General features: G+C 40.7%; 1 protein-coding gene across 1 annotated transcript in view; it reads right to left on the reverse strand.

The window, feature by feature from the left end:
• Positions 1-318: 318 nt before the first annotated feature.
• CHN2 (chimerin 2) overlaps positions 319-20,513 on the reverse strand; it is a 167,443-nt gene continuing 147,248 nt past the window's right edge. The window contains exons 8-13 of the mRNA XM_076331264.1: positions 18,871-18,955; positions 16,254-16,427; positions 14,404-14,481; positions 7,377-7,514; positions 5,562-5,667; positions 319-2,172 (exon numbers count right to left, since the gene is read on the reverse strand). Coding sequence (XP_076187379.1) covers positions 2,001-2,172; positions 5,562-5,667; positions 7,377-7,514; positions 14,404-14,481; positions 16,254-16,427; positions 18,871-18,955 — 753 coding nt within the window. The 3' untranslated portion in view covers positions 319-2,000. The remainder of the gene's footprint in view (positions 2,173-5,561; positions 5,668-7,376; positions 7,515-14,403; positions 14,482-16,253; positions 16,428-18,870; positions 18,956-20,513) is intronic.

The raw sequence follows: 20,513 nt of genomic DNA on the forward strand, positions 1-20,513 counted from the left end.
GTCAAATGTCTGCGTTCAAGGGAGTGGAAAAGTGCTCTGATGGCATTGATTCTTGGAAACTGATTGGATTGATACTGCGGTTTGTTGCTCGCTTGAAGTTTTACACAGAGGTGACTCACGCTGGTCGCAGAAAATAAATGTGTGCATAGACTTGGCTGTGGTAGTATGGGCATCCAAGTGCCAATCTGAAACTGCTGACATTCAGTAAAACCGTTCTTAAGTTTTCCAAGTAGGAAAGTTTCCAGCAATGTCAGGATGGTAATTAGCGATTGATTTTCATTTGGCAGCTTGCCATGTGGTCAGAGTGACAGACACCAGAACTCTTTAACACATTTAATGGGATTTTTCCTTCCATTTACACTATCATAAATTACAAAGCATATTTCACTTCACAAAATAAAACCATTTCCAGATAATTTTTGTGACAGTATTAAGTAGTACATAACCTACAACAAATAGTCCTGTACAAGGCAGGAGTATCTATGGAAGTATTGGGAACTCAGACTATTTAGCATTTGCTCTGCAATCTGGGTTAATCTATCTAGCCCTTAGTTATTTCTCTAGAAGACGACAAATTTACAGTCATACCCTCCACCTCCCTTCCTTATCATAGTTACACATATTTTTCAATTTGAATAGAAACATGTGCTCCCTGAAATAATTCAGGAAACTGCATCACTGAGTTACCAAGCATATGATACAAATGATCAAGATGAGGGATTATTATAATTTTTTTTGTATTGAAAATTGAGTTTGGTAGTAAAGTATGTTGATGTTCTATGCTTGCAGAAACGTCTCATGCTGAGAAACAGTTTTAACATTAGGAATAAGTTGCAGTTAGACTATGAACTCTGTAGGTCAATGTTTGTGAAGGGGAGAAAAATATTAAAATTTGGTAATAATTAAATTTACCAACTCCCACATTTCCTACGCATTCTTTCTTTTTTTTTTTTTTTTTAAACAAACCATCAGGAAACACATTCAAGATAAATACCTACATTTTTAGCAGATTTACTGTACGTTTATAAATACAGAAACATGACAAAACATAACTCGATTTTTACAGAAAAACCAAATCCTTCATAATTAACCCAAAAAAGTGCTAACTTTTCAACAAGGCCAGAAAATATCCAGTGTCCCAGCATCACTTAATTTACATATTACTGTTATCCAAGAAAAATCTGGCATATGAAACTGAAACTACCACCAGGACTTTTGAAAAATTCTCAATACCATATTTTACATGGGAGTAAAAAAAAAAAAAAAAAGAGCAAATACTGTATGTTTTGGGAAATATCAAATGGCTAAAAGTGTACAATCTTAGGATGCTAGTGCCTAAATGCAAAGAAACCTAAGGAAAGCTGGAATACACACGAGAAAAGAATTAAAACACTTGTAATGAAAGAGGTATGTCAGGATAATACTGCATTAGTGGTAATTGTTTTCAATATATCATAGCAAAAATGCAGGAAAGAATTATGTGGAAAATAATCAATGCACCGCATTGATTTATAGTTTGCTAAAATAAAATGCCATTCTTTCAGCTAGGTAAAGTAAAAATATCTTTATAATATAGGTTCTGTTTCACAATTGACATATATAATTATGTCTCATGGAGAGGGAAATGTATAGGCGTATACAAGAAACACTGATTAAGTACCTTTTTGCTTCTCTAGCCATATTAAAATATGTTTTGTGTTTCTTAATAAGTTAACAATAAAATTGTTTGCAACTTCTCAAAACAAATATACATCTGAGGCAAGGCAAAAGATACAAGGTAAGAGGATTTTTTCTGACCTTTTTTTTCCCTTCTACAAAGAGGCATATGTCTATGAGACATAGGCTTTCCCTAAACATTTTGGCATCCATCTGCAACTTTGCAGAAATTGAAGTGCAGTCAAGGAACTTTTCCTTTATGTTTAAAAAAATTTAAAGAAATGTTGTTTTTCCTTCAAACTAATTATTTTAAAACAAATGGCTTTGAAGATATGCCTCTCTGTCTAAAAGAGAACATCCTCGTTTTCTATTAAAATCTGCACAATTAACTTCTGGTACCGCATGTCATTCAGCGTAGCAAGGGTACTGTCCTCTGGAGGTCTCATTAAAGTAGGCCCAAACACTATTCCCAGGTTTTCAGCATTCATAAAATTATCCTTTTCATGCAAGGTAACCCTAAAATAGAAAAAAAAAGACAAGGAAAAAACCGTAAGTAGCTGTTTACTTCCCAGAAGAAAAGAATATATGCATCTTAGTCTGTAGTCCTGCTTCACATCAAGCATTGGTAGATAATGACGTTTTTCAGTAACAATTTTTACTTCCACTCAATATAGTAACTGTTTCCACAGCAAGTACAATGCAACTACAGTGGGGTTGTGATTTCCAGTGCCTTTAAACACTGCTCACGAGACTCTTGAGTGATTTTTCCATGTGGCTATTCATTAGGGTATAAGAATTAGTGGCAATTGCTTTTCTGAAAAGCATGATAATGATTTAAATGATGATGTATGGAGCAGTCCTCTACCCTACAGTAACTACAGTTCTCTGGCATGTTGTACTTGGTGTGCATCACACTGCAGGTGCGGATGTGCTTCCTGAATATGAACCCAAATTTTCTTCTGATTACCAGTGACCCCCATGCTTCCAGCCTGCAGGAATCCACACGTTCACACATTTCTGCCTTGCTGGTTGCCTCAGGCCAACCAGCAGCTGAGTGACTCTGATTCCTTGTTATACTTTAGGAGCGTGCTGAATCCTGGAGTAGTCCAGAGAGGTGGCTTTTTGCTAAAGTCAGACTGCTATGACTGCCATCTATCCTTGACAGAGAACAGAGGCACTTCTAGGAAGGAGCCCAGGTTGTTTTGTTCCCCGACACCGGTCATATACTGTAAATACAAAAAAAGGTAGGCTACGTGTGGCTGGAGCAAACACAGGCTGCCAAGGATGCAGAGAAGTCATCCCTTAGGCCTGCTGGAAAATGCAAGATGTGCTCAGGGTTTCCCTCCAGGTAACAGAGCTGGATCACATCAGTATTGTCCCAGCAAGCCTTTGGCATTTGAGTTCGGTCCTGAGAGTGCTCTTGCACTGCAGTGTAGAGACAGCCGTGGTCCCTTCATCACTTGGTCATGGTCCCTCATGGACCAGAGACTTGCCGTTACTAAGCAGAGTACAGGTGAAGTTTCACATCTCCTCCACACACAACTCCTCTGCCAGTGTGGAGCACGTCTGATTTTGGAACCAGCTCTCCTGGCAGCAGCTGAGACTGCCCCTGGCCATGGCAATTGCCAGCTGGGCAGCAGTGGATTTGCTCATGCCATCAGGGGAGCACAGAGCCTGAAACCAGAAGTAATCCGGTCTTCCCTTCTTTGCAAGGTCCTTATATGACTAGGTTTTTCTTCTTCTATTGGCTCTCTGCAAAGAGTGGCTCTGTCACAGAAAAACACTGTTCCTCTTTGCTTTCAGGACAGAAGTCCATTAATGCCCCTACTCACAGTTACATCCTCATCTTCTAGCACAGGTAGCTGTGCTTTGCAAGGAGAAAAGACAAACCAAGGCTGCCTAGCCCAAGCCACCTCTGTGTAAGTGTAGCACTCTGCTTTCCATCTGTGGCTGTATGCAGCAGAGATGTCAAACAGCTATGCAATGCCACATACATCTTACTAGCACCTCTGTGCAGGAGCGTGGGGCTTCTTGCATGGCCTGGGGTGAACACAGAGAAGATTCAGCTGCACAGCTTCACTGCAACATCAGCATGGATGGAGTTGTATGTTTTTCGCCACAGCGGGGCTGCTCATGCTATATTATTTCCTCCAATTTTGAGCAAAAAATTATCAGAAAGAATGTTCCATTTGACTGAAGAAAACAATTAATTGACTGACAAGCTCATTTTTCATTGCTGATATTGTCCTCTGCTGGATTTTCCTGACTGCACTAGGTTATTGTTTCAATGGAGGAGGAAGAAAGACAACAAAGACAATAAACAGATTCAGGGAAGGTAGCTCTGATTTTTCAAAAGCAATACAAAACTTACTCAGCTTTGATTGAGCTCAATTTAGCGTCCCTTCCATTTGATAAAGAAATAAGAAGTGCTTTAAACAGCAACTCAGTGCAGTTTCTTTTCTGTTGAGAAACAGTGCTGGTGTAGAGGCTGTGATCCTGCAGTGATCCTGTTTTCTCTGTGCAGGAAGAGCCCTACGGGGCTGGAGTTGGGACTCTATGTTTAATCTACAGAACAGCATAGTCTGAACCTAAAGGATCCTTTCCTCTTTTGCATTCAGATCTCTCCGACAGATTCTCCATAGGAACTGACATGCACTTGATTTCTGTGCAGACGCTGAAAGCTACGATTTGGGAAAGGAGAGGAAATTCATTGCGTGACTTGCAGGTATTTGAGAGAGAAAGCTTAATCAGCTTGTTTGGACTATTTTTGCCTCATCAGTAGTTCAGCTCAACAGCTGAACCAAAGCCTGTACTGCAGTTCATGAAAAAGAAGGCAGGCAAGTCAATACTTGGCTATTAAAAATTTGCTGCCGGGACATGAAAGTACTGATTCTGTATACAGGTCGCTTGTCTACAGCCTCCATGGGCCTTCTTAAAAGGCAACGTGGTTCATCCTGAGTTGTCCGTGCATATGTGCTGACAAGGGAGGGTGTTTGCACATCTCATTTCTGCAGAGTCCGAAGAAGCTCCTGCATGCCCAGGTAATGTCTCATTGAAAGGTAAAATTACTCAGTTGTAATGACCTGAGCCGATTCAAAATGAGAAGTCTCTGCATAATGAGAACCTGATTGAGCATGAAATGCACTTCACACAAGCTCTCTGATGCAATTTTACATGAGTTGAGGTCTTTTTCTTTTCATGTTGGCATTAATATTGCAGAATAGTGCAGATCAAACCCAGAAAATACTCCAAATTTGCAACTGTGCTGCAAGTAGTGGGACAACTAAGAAGAGATCAAAAATGAAATTTAGGCACTTTTGAAAATTTTGTATGTCTTATGACTAAAGAAGCTTTGGAAAGCAAATGAGGCAGAGCGTGTTTAAAACCAAAAGAGATAGGAAATAACTGGTAGGGGCCTGTATTGCTTTTACTAGTCGTATAAAAATAGGCCCTGCTTGATTCTTGGCTTAACTGTGATGTGAGCAAACAACTCGTAAGAGACAGCTCTTTCCTTTTAGGGTTATTGTTCAGGAAGACAAATCAGGAGGTAAGGGGCGGCAGAAGGAAAGCGTGATCAAGTGACTTGCTGCAGCACATCTAGCACATCTCTAAGGTACCTACCATTCTGGTATTTTTCCAGATATTATCTGCCTCAGAGAAACGTGGCAAATCTCAATTAACTCTTCAAAGGCTTGCAATAATCTGCCAGGAAAAGGATCTGTGCTATATATGTGCATAGCTTATATGCATTTATACAAACATAGCTTGCCTGTGTATTTGTAACATTATTGTTTTAGTGGCAGTGTCCTAATGGAAGCTTTATTTGTACTTTCAGTAATCTCTCTCTTTCAAAGCAGAAAATTGTTAAGATCTTCAAGAATTATCCTACATGCCAATTAACTCACTTTTTGAGATGAATCATTAGGTATCTAAGCGTCTCGTAGTGAGCAGCAGGGAGTAACATCAACACTTCATGTATTGCTTCTAGTCGTTCATCAGGAGTGGAGATTTCTGTAAAAACACCAAACAGGATTAATGTTAATAGGGCTCTCCATTTGTAAACACCAATAATTCAGGAAGCTAAGTTATTATTATGGAATCATTTACAAGCCATTGACTGTGCTTGGAGGGATAAATATTAAACTCATAAACATGGACCTTATCAGCAACTTCTGCATCCTCAAAAAAAAAAAAGGCTTTACAAAGAAATCAGCAATGAAGACCACTCAATAGTTGTCTCTATTGTCTGTAGCTTTATCTACAGGCCTGTATAGGTACGGTATCCGGGCTTCATTAAGTGCTTCCTAATACTCTGCCTGGAACTGACTCTTTAAAATCTTACATAAGATTACATTAGCCTTCAACACCAGATGGGAGTGTGGATATATGCTTTAGAGACTGTGCTTGAGTATATAAGTTTAGCTAGAGATTGAAATGACGTGGAATTACATAAACAAAGATTTCTGAACATCTTAAATACATAGGTATCAGTGACCAGAGAGCATCAGTGCTCATTTGGCAATCTCTCTAAAAATCTGAGCATGATGAGCATCTGAGCAAAATGATTTACATGTATTTTACATGAAAAGTATGGATTCCTAAGCTGCGAACTGAGTCAGAGTTGTATTTGCTGCATGACGTTCCATACAAATGGCACCAGGAGCTTGAAATTTTAGAAGATTAAGAATCTTTATGTCCTGCTTTTAAGAGATTGGTGTATCGACGTGATAGGAACTGCTTCCTCTGGGCATGTTCTTCATAGGACTAGTGACAAGCAAGAGTAATTTCTCTGCCAAGGAAGAAGAAGAGAGTGCAGGAGAGAGGTATCTGGAGTTGCATGGGGAGTGCGAGGTGGGGTAAGCCAGAGGGGAAGGGAAGGCAGCACAGTTGCACAGACAGACCACTCTTCCTGCTGCTTATCCATATACTGGGTTGCATTTCAAAATTACTAAGGATACTTTTTAAAGAAGAAAGCATGCTACTTCTTAGACACCTCAGGTCTTTTGACATTTTTTGCTAATAATCTGATTTTGATGCAATCCACCTGGTGAGTTTTCCTGAGTGACTATCATTATGTGGAAGGCTGTGCCCTGGAGAGCAGAATTTGAGGCAAATCTCATCTCTCTCTGCCAACATTATGGCAATGAAAGCTGCTGTCCTCCTCCTTCTCTGGTAGTGTGCACCCATGACCTGCCAGCTCTGGGCGGGGGTAACTGCAGATCTTCCATCTGGACACAGGTTAGGTACTGTAGGACCTAATGAATGGTGGATGCGCCTGAATTGTGGGGCAGGTGTGGTTTGTGGTGTGCCTCATTGCTCTGATCCCCCACCGACTGAAGGAGGGGACGTGCTTGTCAGTGGGGCAGGTTTGTTGCCAAAGGAGGCCGCAATATAGGAGATGGGGAAAATGGTGGGGAAATGGGAAGCACCCTCAAGGCTCACACTGTTCACTCATCCCTGACCGATCACGGGTCACCCAGTCTTGCATGCGTCTGCAGCCGTGACACCAGCCCTGGGATAGTGTACCTTCACGATGTCCCATCTGCAATAACATTCAGGCAAAAGTTTCATGTGAAAGAAGGACGTGACAGAGAAGTAATGAACAGAACAACGCCCTTGCTTCCAATTTGTTGTCTGTCTTTTCTTTTTCTTTAACGTGGACAGCTTTATGGATGGGAAATGTAATTAAAGATTGGTACAAATTACTATGCAATACTTACTTGCTGCCTCTATGAACTTGGAATAGGTGTCGTAGGTGATCACAGGAATCGGTAAGTCTCTGAAGTATAGCTTCAGTGCTCCGGCAATGATGTTTATGTCTGGATAAATACTGGCAGAAATATCAGCCTTGTCACCATCTAGAAGAGGAGGAAGAAATCTTTTTGAAACCAGGCTAATTTTGACCGAAGCGAGGCTAGGCTTCTAATTCAGATTTATTGTGTCCAACCTGACAAGAAAAAACAACCTGAAAGCATTTGGAAGTCTTAAATGAGAATATATTGCTACCAACTTCACGAATATGAATGAGGAATGGTAGTTTCTTTATCTTTTAGTAAACAATTTATTTGCTTACGTCTTTTGGAGAGCTTGGTGATTACATCAACAATATCTGCAGTGTACCATCTCACACATAATGTTTTAATGTTGGATGAAAAATCATGTTAATAATATATTTATTGAATTTGGCCCATTTATTCACTGAAAATAAGCTATTAATAACTTGTTCTGATGTTGTATTTTGTATCCGCAGATCAACGCACAGGAGTGTGAACCATTCTTTTGATTTTTACTTGGGGAAACAGAGGCACAGAGAAATAACATAAATTTCCAGTGACCCTCAGGAGACCAATAGAAAAAATCAGAGTAAACATCCAAATCTTGTAAGTCCTGCACCAATCTATCTATATTGATTAGCTAGTAAGAAAACCACCTTATTTTCTGGATGTCCTCTAATGTCTTCATATTTGACTTACTTATTTATAGCAAAGATTTGAATTTAAATAGACATGCTATGGCATTTAGCTATACAATTTATTCTGAAATGTGGATCGCAATTTGTTAAATGAATATGGATACTTGGATGAACAACTAAATTGATGAATTATGCAACTGAAATGACATACACCTTGTTTGCCACATATTATAACACAGTTAGTCAGAACTCCATTACAAAGCACTTTTAATCACGAGCTTAACATTTACAAGTGTTGCTGGCAAGCCCTTGACCAATGCATGGCTTGCAACAAGTGAAATTACAAGAACTAGCAGCGAGGCTGGATCACTATTATTTTTCAAGTTCAAATGACTACATTGGTTTGGTACTACCTAGTATCCTCATACCCACATTTTTCTCCAGACGGAGAAATTCTGCTGTCCTCCCCTCCTGGGGCCTGTCCTTGGCGGTATTCCAGTAGAAAGACAGGTTAGGACACTGGTCAAGCAGGGGCTGAGGCTGTCTGGATTTAATCCCCAGCTTTACCTCAGGCTTCTTTGAGATCAGCTATACCCTGTAGTCCTTATTCCCCACCTTTCAAGTGAGGGCAATAGTGCTTCCCTCACAGGAGGTGGTGAAGATTAGGACCATATGGTGAGTGGGGCGATGTGAAGTTATGCTGCTTGAACAACAGAGAGGAGTTTGCTTGTATCTGCCAGGAGGTGCAAGCACCAGCTCGGGCTGTTACCACCGAGGTGCTGACATGCTGTAAAGCCATCGCCTTGCGTGTCTCGCAGTAACTAGTGCTTGTAGACATGGCCTGATACAGACAGATGAGTGGGTGTGCTTGATACTCGGCGTCTAAGATGGTGATAAAGGCTTTCACAGCAGAGTAAAAGAGTTTATATTGATTGTAGACATTTTATACAAACCTATGGCATTAATCTTGAAGGGATATGTCCTGTTCAATGTATGCACATAATTCTCATTAAGACTAATAGCACTACATGTTCTCATCAAGAGGAGATTATATGCTTAAGTGTTTAAAACAAGCAGCCTTTCTTGATGCAGCTGAGCAGTCCGAATACATCCATCAGCATTTAATTTAATACAGCATCAATAAGACCTAGGAGGATGTTTACACTGCCCCAGTCTTTTGTTTAATCCACACGTTCCAGGCACGGTAGCATTAGTCTTGTAAAGCTTTGTGTGGAGAGCTCTATTTAATTGATGGACACTGAGCACTCAAAATGCTCCACTGAAAACAGATACCTCCAAGGAGCCAGCAGCTGCATCAGAACAGATACAGCAAAGCAGAAGGTTGCATCTATTATCCAGGTCAACAGTACACTAAATGGAAGTGTTATTTATTTAGTACTTTTACAAAGCAGCCCAGCAAGCTTCCTTAAAGGGGCACTTCACCTAGAGGTACTTCAAACTACAGTGTACTTCAAACATACCTCTTACTTACATATTCGCTTACTGTAGGAAAAATGCATTAATTCCCGAGTCAAAAATTTTTCTCTTCACTTCAGAAACAAATGTACATCCATTGGAAACGCACTGAAGATTATTTTAAAGTGAGCGTAACAATACATCTGTTATAATATACCTACACATTTCTGCAGTGGGTATATAGGGGAAGGTGGATTTTTATTTTCCTTTGGTAGATTTTGGATTGTCTTTTTTTTTTTGCCTTTCAGTTTCAGCAATTGAAGGCCCTTGGCAGGCTGCACTTATTTCTTATCCTCACCAAATTCCTGGATTTGTATTTTTATTTAAACACACTTAAAATTCAAAGCACTAAGAAAGGAAAGTTAATTCATTGCTGGTAAATTCATGACACATAGTTCACAGAGGATCCTCTGCAGTAGCATACTGTATGAACTACATCTATTTTATATGGTACCTTCTGCATTACCACAATCTTTTTTTCCACTCTTCAATACAGTAACATTCCTCAGATTGTAATTAGTATTTTCAGTATCATTGAGGTGGCCATATGTTAATACAATCTTTTTTTTAAATTTTGGATTACAAACATATAGGTCATTTCAGCTTTACAAACCTAATCCTACCCAAATCCCGTCATTTCTCTTTCCTTGTTACTTTGACTCTCAACATATTTTGTTGCATGATGTTGAAGTTTGAATATCTCAAGACAAAGAAAGTCTTTATTCTGTTCCTTAAAGGTTTCCGTTGACTTTGGATGCCATAGAAATATATCAATAGTTTGTTAGAGAATGAAATGGAATAAGTATTACATTCTTAAAGCCTCAGCTATGCCCTCCGAATACTGAATTACATTTCTACTTAAGTTCCTTTTTCCTTAACGTTTTGTTTTTATTGCACAACCTTCGCCATGCTAATGTGCTTCTTTGTGGTTTTTCTTGGATTTGGCATTTGACAGGTTTTCAGCTATGCTGGCAAAAGAATGAGTATGAGTTAGGATGCCTCTAAGTACTCATGTAATATTTAACAGCATAATATTTTTAGCAAGTGTATTGTACCAGCCAGTCATACAAACGAGTGGGGGGACAGAATGCACTGGTGACAATGGCAGCTTTGTGGATAAAGTGCACAATGAGTGTTCTCTGGATGCCACAACGCCACAGCTCAACAACGCTGACAGAGAGCAACTGTCGTTCTACAGCACCAACATTCACCAGATTAAATAAATCCACATTATTCCCCTCCTTCTCATTACAAAAATCACTAAAATGGAACATTGTCAGTGCCTTAGAGAGCCTAACGCTAATTTACAGTAAGGGTATTTACACTACTTTGGCTTTGGAAGGGAGTCTTAGTTTAAATCAGATGAGGACCAACTTATCCCTGTTTTTTCAAACCAACTATCACAGCTTCATTGGGCCCAAATAATATTATGTGGGATGCCATTCTCTTCCCGAGATGTTAACTTTCAAAGCTGCCTTTGCTTTTCTGTTCTCGCTCCAATTCTTAGGAAGCAACAAGTGAGTGTCCCTTTGGCAAAGCAGAATTAGTCAGAGGGAATGCTGGCTTCTCATCATTGCGCCCCTTCAGCTGCACATGAAACCAGCAGGAGAGGTACCCTACCTACGGCTGAGTCAGCCCCTGCGCCTCATCGCTGTATCATACCGTCTTCTGGCTCTCTGTGGCTTGACGAAGAGCTTGGGAAACCAGAAAGCTTGATGGCGTTATTTGAAGGATGCATCCTGGGCATTAAATGGCAGGACTTGTTTATTTTCAAACCCATTTATTAAAAGCTGTATTTCCAGAGATGCAAAAGCGTACTGGCATTCTAGCCAGGTGCCTGGGGACTGACTCGGAAACGACGGGCAGGGAGGGACCTCTGTAATGCCAGAGTGCAGTGCTCTGCTACTGCAGGCACCACGCCATATAACCCTCCTCTTAAGCCCCTCAACTTCCATTATAAAACTAGTTAAGGTTTTTATCCCTGCTGTTATTAGGAGGTTGTTTCAGAGCCTTGCTTTCAGGTGGTTAAAAATGGTCTTTAAATTGTCAAACTAAATTTATTCCTGGCCAGTGTATACCCTCGAGTATTGTGCCAGGACTATCCATTAGATTAAACAGTTCTCTTCCCTGGTTCATTCCCCTGCTCTCACCTTCTCCTTTGACAGCGAACTGTCCCAAGCTCTTATAAAACACGTTTAACTTCTGCTATCCAGCATGCTCCAGAGATGTCTGAGATAGTGACGTGGCCACAGATATGGCTGCTTCTGCTGCAACACCTATCTATTAACCAGAACTGATCAGGAATTTTTCATTTTATATTTCAGACACAAATTTTCCTTTTTTTTTTTTTTAACTTTTGCAAAAAATATGTTAATTTCCTGTAGTGAATGTGGAAACAACAGTTCTGTAAAGCTCCCATAAACTTCATTTTCTGGGCAGAAAATGAAATTTGAACAAAAACCTTCCAGGCGTTGCTGGAGGTGAGACCTGCCACCACCTGGCTCTCAGCTCCCTTCTCTCCCAGCTCTGTCACCTGGGACAGAGATCTGGGATATTCCACATCCTTGGGATAGTCCACTCCCTGCTGCTCTGGCTTCTAGGGCTAAGGAGGGGTAACTGGGCAGCAGAAAAGCGATGTTCCTACCTGCAGAGCTGGGATGCAGAAAAGAGGGTGGGGTCCCTGTCTCTGTAAACTTGGATCTGACAGGGAAGCAAGCCCTGAGCTGTCAGGTTGGAAGCGTCTTGCCAATTCAACCTTCTGCCAGCTGACAACCACATTCTAGCTGCACAATCCAAGTCAGAACAAAAAATCTATTTTGGTTTTCTTTAAATCTCTTCCTGCAAAAAACTCACAACTGCTTTTCCATCTCTAGTTCAGGGAGAAAACATTTTCAAAACTGTAAAGTGAAGTTCTCAGCAATATGCTAGTCATGCAGTTCTCATAACAAGGGTTTGTTCACTGTTCCACTGCTTTTAGCATTATTCATGGCAACACTCTCTCTTTCCTTTCTTATCCCTTTTCCCTCATGAGATGTTAAAAGAAGATGAAGACACAGCTTTTTATCAATTTGTGCCCAATGGTTTTCCCCACAGCCTGTGTATATAAACTCTGTTCTTGCTTTCTCCACTTCCATGTTTATCCATGCTTTTCTTCCTTTGGAAATCCAATACTGCTAGTGACCTTACTATTCTTGTTTCTAGGTGCTGCCTTCTTTGCCAGTAAATCACACTTTCTTCCTTGCTGTGGGTCTAATTCAAGTGTGTGTTGCCACCCGATTATGCCATGAGTATAGGCAATAATAAAAGATACGCCGTCTGTAAAACTGAACTGGCTCCAATGATTCGAAGCATTTGCAAAGGAGCTACAGCTGCAGCAGTATTCAAGTCATGCTCAGACATAAATTTCCATCTGCTTTCTTCAAACTCTTCCCTCTTCAACCTGTGCTTCTCCTTCTGGGTTTCATTCAGGTTCATACACTCAGAGGAGAATTAACACACAGAACAAAAGGGTTTGCCAGGCCAGATCTACCTGCAGGGAGCAGAGTGGGACCTACGGGGACTGTGACCCTCTCAGTAGCACTGCTTCATGTGGCACACCTGCGACATGTATCTTCCTATGATAGCAGTCATATCACTGTGCATCTCTTTCACCCAAATCATGGCTGACTTATGTGTGTATATGCATATGTTCACAACTGCAGCATTCAACACATTTTAAAAGATGTATTATTTTTAAAAGGATATTTCGGTATAGCAAGAAAACAGTCACTTCAGGAATTCCTAGTTGGACTTTCTTTGCCAGTGACATCTGCGTGACCAACTGTCTTCAAACAAAAAAGTATTCAGGCAAAGTAAGTGTAAGACGTGCCACCCATAGACCTTGCTGGCCCTGCCCAGCCTCCCCTGGAGCCCCCAAACCTCCTGCCCATGGGCCCCCAGGGCCCCCAGTCCCTGCCTAAGCGACATCATAGCTGTCTTCAGCTTCAGCTGGGTCTGCACCTGGCCATGTACCCTTCTGGTTGGTACCCTGACCCCCAGGCTGACTTCCTGGCTTGACCTGGACCTGCCTCGTCCCCATGGGCTTGCGATCACTGGGCTGTGTCTGACCCTATTCCCTAACATGGGAGAAGAATATTTATGTAACTTCTTAAATGTACTCGAAAATGTGTTTTCTGTTGATGAAGGCCCTACTCTGCACCCACTAACATATATACTTAAAATTAGTCCTGTGTGCAAAGACTGTGTGCACAACCAGAACCCAGGTAATCAGCTAAATCAGTTCAGAAGGGCTACTAGGATGGTAATAATGATTAACAGGTAGTGTTTTAATTATTAGTTTTTCAATATGCTGTACAACCAATCTCCCCATTGCTCCTCTCATCTGTTGTGCAGATGCAATCATGTGCACAGTGGTGCGGTGCTTTCTACAAGGCTACATGCAGAATGACTTCCCAGTTGGAGTTCCTGGTTCTTAAACTCATAAATAGATTATCGTATTGTAAAGCACTGAGTCTACTAAAGATAGGACTAAGAGCTTTCCCCTGGTACTATCTAGGCTCGTACTTAAACTAGGAGCCTAGGCTGTGCTGCTTGGTTGAGGAATCATCCAGTCCCCCAAGCACTTAGCCTTCTGCCTGCCATTACTTACTGTTTAACTATTCCTTCCAACTACGAAATACGATTTCTTCTTATGAAAATCACTACAGATTAATTTGAGAACTCAGAAAAGACAGGTTGCTTTCTGTACTTCTGCTTATATGCCAGTTTCATTACCACAGTACCTATATAAACACAAGAACTGAGAAGTCCTAGAACCGAAACCTTAGATTAAAACTGTACAAGGTTAAAAAATGGTATACCTCGATCAAAGGCCATTTTCACATCTTCAATGTGCTCAGTGAAGCCTGAGACTCTATAGAGGCCCTCGGACTTTAAACCTGAAACAAAAAGTTTTTGGTTAACTTTCCTTCAGTAACCAACAAATATTCAGGCTTAAAAACAATAAAGCAAGAACAACAGATCTAGTAAGTGTAGCAAAATATTCATTTCAATGTGAAACTCTGGAGCATTTAAGGAAGGATCAAGGTAATTTTAAGTTGTTTTTTAAAGGATTAAAGAATTTTAGAATTTATACTTTCTGATTTTGTTAGGTACACGGTTGATTATGTTAGAGGAAAATATTGCAATTTGCTAATGGTGGGGCATGTGATGTTATCATGATTTATTCATTTGATGTGGGAGATTTTCCTGGATTTGGCTATAATTAATAAAGCTTTAGAGGTCTCTTTTCCTTTTACCAGTTTCTTAATGATAAATAGCAATGCAAGTAAGAGATTGCCTTTCCCTATGAGCACGTTTGTTCCCAGTTTTGCTCTCAGCTTTTACTTATACACAGCTGACAGATGTGATGGATACTGTTCTTCTCCACATCAGTACATCCCTTCTACAGTTCACAAGAGACCTGCTCACTTGCACAACTCTCCCCCATTGCTCCACACCAACATGAAATGCAGGGCAGCCCAGCAGAGCAGGCAGAGCTAGCCAAGCAGAGTTACACACACGTTATTTATTTTCATCCCAGAGCTCCTTATTGTGACTATGCACAGTGCTAACCCACTTGTAAAAGCCAATACCCTTTGTTTTCTTAAGAACGAAATCAGTATCTTACATAGTTCTACAGCAATTAAAGAAAGAAATTTAAAGACGTTGAAAAAAACAGAGAGCGGGCAGCAGATTTTATCTTACTCAATAAATGTACAAGTAAGTGATTAGATCTCAAATGCAACATAGCTTCCTGCTGTATCATCAGAGTAAAGCTCTTCTGTCTTAGTCCAAACTATTCTTTCCATTTGTCCCTGCAATGATGATATAATCCTGGTAGAGCTTTACGGAGCAGTGCAGGGGATTTACTTGTAAATCTTTGATTCATTTCAGTAGATGATGCGTGGCTTTGAAATCCCTATGGCTAGTATCAGTGTGTTGCCATGCAGATTACTGTTATGCCATGAATTCAACATTATGAGATTCCTGTGCTGAAGCTATTTGGCTTATTGGGCAGCATGACATACACATTTGCTATCCAAAGCAAAAATACGTGATCATTACTGTGTTGTGTTGGAGGGGATATGGTATTTCTTCAATCTGGCATCTGGCATGCTTCTGCATAGCAAAAACCTGTCACAAGCTGGAGCTTTGGCTGTGACATGCCACCAGAGCCATGGCATCCATCAGTCAGTAGCTGAGCATCGTGCGCAGTTCATGACATACCACAAAATGCCACAGCCTGTGACCTCACTTGTCTGAGTCACTATGTTCTCCTGCCCATAGTGTCCAGAAAGGTTATTAATAACGGGTTTGATTTAAACTGATTACTCTGAAATTGGAAGGGTCCCTAGGTATGTTAAAAGAAAATAATGAAAAAAGACACATAAACGTGAACTTAAAGTTCACTTTAAAGTTCACCCCTTTCAGAAGTGTAACGTAATACATGTTTTGACGTGTTTTCAGAAAGCATTTCAGGAAATTGCATTATTAAATGCCATAATTTAGTTTTCCTAGCTAATGCAAAGCAATGTATCACCTACACTAAAAAAACCCCTTCTTTCATCCTGTCTTCAGTGTGCATGAGCATACTACCCTATCCTAGCTTAGCGTGTAATTCAAGTTGTCTTCATTTAATCGTGTCTGCTGCTTTCCGAAGCATACAAACCTCTTGCTTCGATCTCTCGAATGCATGAATCCACAACCATCGGCCTCTGGGTATTGTGGGCTTTCACCAGTGTGGTGAGATCGCAGCAGTAGACTCGCTTTATCCTCTTGAGGTCTGGTTGGCAGTCATTGGGCACGTATTTGGAGCACTGCTTATGTACGTTCAACCCGCAGTCTGTAAACAAAGTTAATCAGGTTAATTAATTAATACTAATGCTGAGAGGTCTTGTCTAACAATTTATTTTCTTGGGCCACGTCAAGCAAGGGGCATAACTTCCCCATCAGTCAGCAAAGCTAGAATAAATAAGATGGAGATGAAAAAGACGAGCGTGGAAAGCTCCTGTAAAAAACTTATGGTGGGCAAAGTGAACTCCAGCATAGTTGTTAAAAAAGCTATATAAGCTCTGAATGTCCTTCACGCACCTCTGAGCTGGAGGTGACCACTGGTGCGGTCTGGGGCGGTTCAGTGCCAGACATAGCTCTAGGTGTTGCGTTTGAAAGGACGTGGGACTTAACTTCTGAGTGTTTTAGTTTAGCCTTTTATAAAATTAGCACAGTAATGATTGTCTTCTGCTGGCCAGCTTGTGGCTTAGTGCTCCTAACAGGCGAAGGACCTAAGATTCACCTGAGCACTCAAATTGGGACAGTGCTTTGAGCCAGCTTGCCTCCCTTCCCCTTCTACATTCCTGCAGTGTCGCATTTTGGCTCGCTCTGCCACATCAGCAGCCTCCCCATCCCTGTCTCATCACTTCACTGGCGACTAAAGTGTCCCCTGTGTTTAGTCTGTAGGTCAGTTTAGGCATATAAAGCTGTGAAAGGCATGATGTAAAAAAGTGATTAATTTTATAAATGGTTCTTGGTGTCTTACTCCAGACTCAAATCCTACTCTTGGTTGCACGGGTGGGTTTCTATTAACTTAAACATCACTGCTTGATCTCTACAAATTAAATTTTTCTAATAGATTCAAATATTCAGCCAAATGAATTTATAAGCTTCAGTAAAGCAAACACCACCATCGTGAGTAACATCATCTCACATAACTCTGATTCCTCTTTTAATGCCTTCCCAGTCATGCCCATTACTGACAGTACCTTTTGGGCTAACTTAACACGTCTACTGTCATCACTATTAAGTTACTTACTGTTTTTTCATGTTGATTCACTGCCCGAGCTATTCAAAATGTAAACATGTCTCTATTACTTGCAGCACATTTCAGTATTATTCTCTAGAAAATATTAATCAAGCAAAATCATATCATCACTACATTTAATGGAACTGGTGGTTTTTGTGTGTTTCTCCATACAGTTATTACTGCATAATACATTATTGTTCTGTGAAATCTAAACAAATGTGACCAGCTGCAGTTAGGATCCTCCCTGTATTGTTTTCAGTGCTGTTCTCCAAGCATGTGAAGTTAAATCCAAATGCATCTGTCTACTTAGAGTTAAATGCTGGTAATTTAATGAGGGAGAGTATTATGTTTCATACTAAATAAATAAGCCTTTTCGTAAGTTTAATGTTTTATGTATGTGAAAAAAATACAGCTCTATGCATTAGTGAGGTCAGTTTTTGCACACTTGTGTTTAAGATCAAATAGCTTGAAAAGCAAACTACTATTAATTTTCCTCTTTTTTAATGTCCTTCTCATATTCTTTGTGTTACCATTATTCATCTACAGGCAGCAAGATGTAGCAGTAACTGAGACTGCACTTACTAAAACTTTGCATTTGCGAAAGGTATTTTGACCCTTCAGACTGCTGTCTAAATTTTAGGCAACAGCCACGTCCTCTACCCATGCGAGGCAGATGTCGGGGGCAGATGTGTTCGGTGCCAGTCTGAGACCAGGAACGCCCTGGAGGGTCAGGGCAGGGAGAGGTAAGACAGAAGCATATTCAGTTGAGACATGGAAGGGATTGAAGGTCCGTAGAAAGAAGTTATGAAACCCCATTTGCAATGCACCAAATACCATTTCACTTGCTGAATCCAAAAGCTCGTGATGTGATGATTATTGCATTTTTGCAAGATGGATTATTTTTTACAAAAGAACAAACAAATTTAAAGTAATTAAAATGCTATTAAAATGCTGATACAATTATAGAGGCATCAGAAAACTAATCCTTCTGGGAAAATGGTTGTATTTTTTGCTTTCCCTCAAGGTGGGCTACTTAAGGCTTGCAGCAACGCATGGTATTTTTATAGGAAACAGGTGACAGTCTTTTTCCAGACAAGGGCACTTCTCAGCCATTGGTGGCAAAAAGGTGAGTTACGAAGTGTAGTTGCTGGCTGGCTCTGCCATTTCCAAAGCTTGTTTCTTAAGACATAAAAACATTCAGGGATAACTTAATGACACCATAAAGAAGAATTCTTAATATATACTCCAAGGCACACGCATGACCAAGGTACTACTGAAAGGATGTCACCCTCAGCGACCAAGGGCTGCTGGCTTAATTTCTAAACCAGCTAATGGGGAAAATGACAGCACCCTAACTTGCGTGGGAGGATTTCTTGCCTTGTTCTGTAAAGTAATCCCTACCCCCCTCCTGCAGGGAGTGCAGGCTGGGGGTGGGAGGGACCCATGAGCATTTCAAGAGAAAGACGGAAAATGTTGAAAGGGCTACCTGAACACCTCACTCCCTGAGCGATGAGACCCCACATGAAGTTGGCGCAGTATTCACACCAGTGCGGACCTCGAAATGTATGGACCTGTAATACAAATGGGGGGAAACAAAAAAGAAATGGGGTCATTGGGAGGCAGATGGTCTGACAGATGGAACAACTGAAATGGATAAACAACAGAAGACTCAGTAGGAGTAAATCTTTAGCATGCAGTGCCCACATCTTTCCAAAGTCTAGATGAAATAAACCATGGGAACAGAAATTTGCTTTGATCCTGAAGTTTATCTTTCAATAGGCTTAACATAACAGAGAACTGGGCTGCATACGGCACTGAAAACAAATTGGGTTTGCTAGCTGACATTTTAGCTATAGCGGAGGGGAGGAAACCAGGTTCACTAGTCAAAGGAGAAAAAAGTAAAACAAATAATCCAAGGAGCTGTAGTCAGTGCTTTTATTTGACTAGTTCAAACAAAACAGGAATGATTCAAACGCTCTTCAACAGATCACTTGAAAATAGGGGAAATGGAGTGACAGAAGGTCCCTTCGAATGCACCACATTTTGGTTCCCCATAAATCCGTGTGACCACAGATCTGGTGCAAGACCCATGTTATAAGAGCACCAGGCAGGTTCGAGCATGCTACGACTATGGTGTTACATGTGTATTTATACGCCCTTCAACACTGAACAAAACTTGGGGCAATTGCTGTAGATTTGTATCAGGGATGATAATGAATGCTTTGTGCAGCCACTCCAGGCAGCGGTTGGGTACTGATCTAATTTTGCACACTAGAATCCATTAGAGATAAAAGCAAACGACACCCTTCCCCACTCTAGTAAGTAAACTGAACTCACATAGGGAAAAGATGTCAGTAGGCTCTTTTTCAGTAGAGCAAACTTCATTTTGCCACAGTCCACACATGAGTAAATAAGGAGGAATAAAATTACCTGCGTGCTGACAGAGCCCGTGGCTCCCCAGCCAGGTTTTGCACAGCACTGCCGCTTCCTCCACTGCTTTTCCAAAGGCTACAGCAGAAGACCTTTTTATTTAAGAGGTATGTTCTGGTAAAGTAAGCATTTCATTTTCATTGAAAAGAAGAGTAAATAGTGAGGTCTACGCCCGTGTGAATGGACATGGTATGAGCTAGTTTTGGCCAGAGACTTAATCGAGCTTAACAAAACATAAATCATGCACACTCTGGCTGCTGATGCTTCCTTTTCCTTCTCTCTGCTCTTGTTTACCCATCGGGTGGATGGCTGAAAGGCCGCTTCCACCCCCTGGGATGGGGAAAGCTGCTCTTTACTTTTCATAGAGTAAAAAAATGGTCATTGCCCTTTTCAAATAAACTTGGTGAAGTTTTAAGCCAAGCATTTGGCTTACTAATGTTTTCACCCCATTTGTCTGCAGAATCACACCTAAACAAGCCTGTACTCTTGAGTCCATTGCCCAGGAAGATGAAGTATTGTGATTTTAATACAGACCTCTCTTTCTGATTTACTGATAAAAATGTGAGCCTGAGCACAAATGACTCCTGACCAACTACGCACAGTCAATAATTGCGTGAATAAGCTTGAAGCAATAGTAATTCTTCCTCCCTTTTGATAGTAAAAGGTCAAACTGGAATGTCTGACTGGTCGTATTTATTT

The sequence above is a fragment of the Aptenodytes patagonicus genome, chromosome 2 (assembly GCF_965638725.1).
Source record: "Aptenodytes patagonicus chromosome 2, bAptPat1.pri.cur, whole genome shotgun sequence".
Taxonomy (NCBI): Eukaryota; Metazoa; Chordata; class Aves; order Sphenisciformes; family Spheniscidae; genus Aptenodytes; species Aptenodytes patagonicus.